General features: G+C 35.2%; 1 protein-coding gene across 2 annotated transcripts in view; it reads left to right on the forward strand.

The window, feature by feature from the left end:
• Window positions 1–1221: 1221 nt before the first annotated feature.
• The window catches only part of LOC146584979 (ovalbumin-like), a 6971-nt gene continuing 5341 nt past the window's right edge, over window positions 1222–2851 (forward strand). Inside the window, exons 1-2 of one of the 2 annotated variants that reach the window (XM_085323756.1) lie at window positions 1222–1398; window positions 2023–2088. In XM_085323756.1, coding sequence (XP_085179882.1) covers window positions 1231–1398; window positions 2023–2088 — 234 coding nt within the window. In that variant the 5' untranslated portion in view covers window positions 1222–1230. The remainder of the gene's footprint in view (window positions 1399–2022; window positions 2089–2851) is intronic. The other variant, XM_085323755.1, reaches the window with a different exon arrangement.

The following is a 2851-nucleotide window of genomic DNA, read 5'->3' on the forward strand; positions in this document are numbered from 1 at the left end:
GAGTGTCCCAAGTGGTAYAATATATATCAATGGGAGCTGAGAAAACCTGTTTAGGTTCAGCTAGTAAGCTGGATTACTACCTGTCTCTTTGAAGTTTGTGGGGTAAGTGTTCCTCCAAGTAAAATAAAATTTCTAATTATTTATTGCATTCTTTAGTATGGAAAAAAAGAATTATTATTTTAAAGAACTTTAAGGTAAGTACAAGAAAGATACGTAAAAATCCCAGCACATTCGGTAATTTTATCTGATTTTATCAATATATTTTACACTATTCAATTGTCAAATGTTTTTAAATATGTAATATCTGAGTCTTTGTATACCATAGCTTTGAGTTTCTTACCTCTTCTTCATTGAAAATCTGGTGTCACATTAAAACAGTTCTTTTATCATTTTAACAATTCTTTTGGAAATAAAAAATGCTTCTGTCTTTCTGAGCTGAGTCTCTGGAGAACACAGGAGAAAAACAATCAGTCAGGACATTTACCTGACTGAACTATTGCAGCTCTATGCTGCAACAAGCTGTACTGGCAGAACCTGTATTTATGATGTATATTTATTTTATTTTTTTGCAAAAAAGCCTCAATAGAGATTAAATGGGAAATAGAAACACAGGAAAAACAATCAATCAAKCAAGCAAGCAAATGAACTCATCAAATCTACATTTCAGCATCTAAGCAACTAGTTAGATTTACATAGAAATTTGCTCACATTATTCTTATAAATTACATGAAAGTAACCTTCACATTCATGGTTGCTTATACTAAAAAGCAGCAAAAAGCACAATATAAATATTTGAAGTTGGCTACATTTGATTGAAAGATCCAAAGCATGATCCACTGCAGCCAAAGGAGAAATGAAATATGAAGTTTATATTGTCTCAAAAATCCTCTGGATATCATAGGGAATCTCATCCATCTGTTGCTGCATTTTATTATACTGATGCATAGATTAAATTATTTACTTCCTAAAAGGCAAATACAAGATAGTATTTTGATAATGAGCTAGTATCTTGCTGAAGGAAAATAAGCACATTTGGAGAGAAATGGGTCAAAGAATATAACATTTCTTACAATCACAGAATTTGTAGGCTTGACATCCTTGATTCAGCATCACAGAAACAGCATTGAACTAACAGCTTTGAGGTAGTTAAAATCATTTCATGCAGTAAGTGCTACATATCAATACTACACAGTCATATTTCTGTTTACTCTAGACAATACTGATTTCACAATGGGATCCATAAGCGCAGCAAATGCAGAATTTTGCTTTGATATGTTCAAAGAGCTGAAAGTTCACCATGTCAAGGAGAACATTTTCTACTCTCCCCTGAGCATCATTTCAGCCCTGTCCATGGTCTATATGGGAGCAAGAGGTAACACTGAATCTCAGATGGAGAAGGTAAGTTACCTGCATTAAAGGATACAAGATCCTTTTGATCCTGTTCACCACAGCATCTAATTATTCATCAACATTTCCAGGGCTTTCTCCATTTGAGAGGGCAGTCATAGTCACATTTGTCACTGAATTCAAACTAGCCTAGAAGAAGAATGAAATTCAGCCATGAGGTTTGCATCTGAAACATTTTACCATTGCTTTTCATCATGAAGGACAAGAATAATCTTTGGTTTACATTAGTAAAAAGTAATCTTGAAGAATGCATTTAAGGCAGGTCTCTTCCTTCAGTTTATATTCTTTCCCAGACCTTATCCCTTCCAGGTATAATTGACAACTTGTAATATTCAATGAAACATCCAGAAAACAAGAGTCAGAGTTATCAACAGAAGACAATGTAGATGTAACTGGTTTCTAGACTGAATCCTAGTATTTGGAAAGCACGAGTCTAAACAGAGGGTCGCATTCAGAAATTTTCAGTGGCACATGCAGTAAAACTGATTTCAAGCTCACATGAAATTTCTTAGTTCATCTATATGTTAATCAGACTTGGTTATGCTGAGACAATATTTTCAATTCAAACATCAATAATTCTCAGTTGTCTTCAGATACTGCTGCTTTCAATTGTAGGTTCTTCACTTTGATGAAATTGCAGGACTTGGAGGAACTATTTACACCAAGGTACAGAAATCTAAGGTACATTTATTTCTCTTTCAAATCTTTCTCCTAAGTGAAATTAGAGTTGTTTTGACTGTGCTTCAGGTAGGTCTAACCCCTTCCCACACTTTTGCTAATGCTCTCAGCTAAAACGTTGACAAGAGGAAAACTCAAATTCATTCAAAAACCAGAGAAAGTAAGTAGATTGTACATACTGCACCAGAACAGGGACAGATGCTTTGCGCACCTGGATACCTACCTGGGTAAACATGTGCTTGCACGTCTGCAAGTGCTGCTGGGAACCAATGAGTGAAAGGGACTCAGAAGCCAAGGTACAGCAGCCAGATTGTTGTTAAGAGACTGCAGATTGGGGTAGGAAGATGCAGAAAAGGCTCCAGAATACTCAGCGGTTAGACAGTAGTTGCACTCATCAAAAAGCCACAGGGCCTTTTTCAGGCTCTATTTCCCACTGCTACTGGAAGAGCACCATGTAGGGTACCAGTTTCTTGATACCATGTTTGTGCTCTGGTCCATGTTCATCTACTCTCTCTGTGAAGACAGCACGAACCACACTCCATAGCACATCCCTCTCTGCTTGGGATCCTCAAATACAAAGTGGGACTTGCACAGAAAACACTTTCTTTTTCTTTTTCTTTTTCTTTTTCTTTTTCTTTTTCTTTTTCTTTTTCTTTTTCTTTTTCTTTTATTTTTCTTTTTCTTTTTCTTTTTCTTTTTCTTTTTCTTTTTCTTTTTCTTTTTCTTTTTCTTTTTCTTTTTCTTTTTCTTTTTCTTTTTCTTTTTC

The sequence above is a fragment of the Rhea americana genome, unplaced genomic scaffold (genome assembly GCF_003343005.1).
Source record: "Rhea americana isolate MKP2758 unplaced genomic scaffold, rheAme1 scaffold_87, whole genome shotgun sequence".
NCBI classification, from domain to species: domain Eukaryota; kingdom Metazoa; phylum Chordata; class Aves; order Rheiformes; family Rheidae; genus Rhea; species Rhea americana.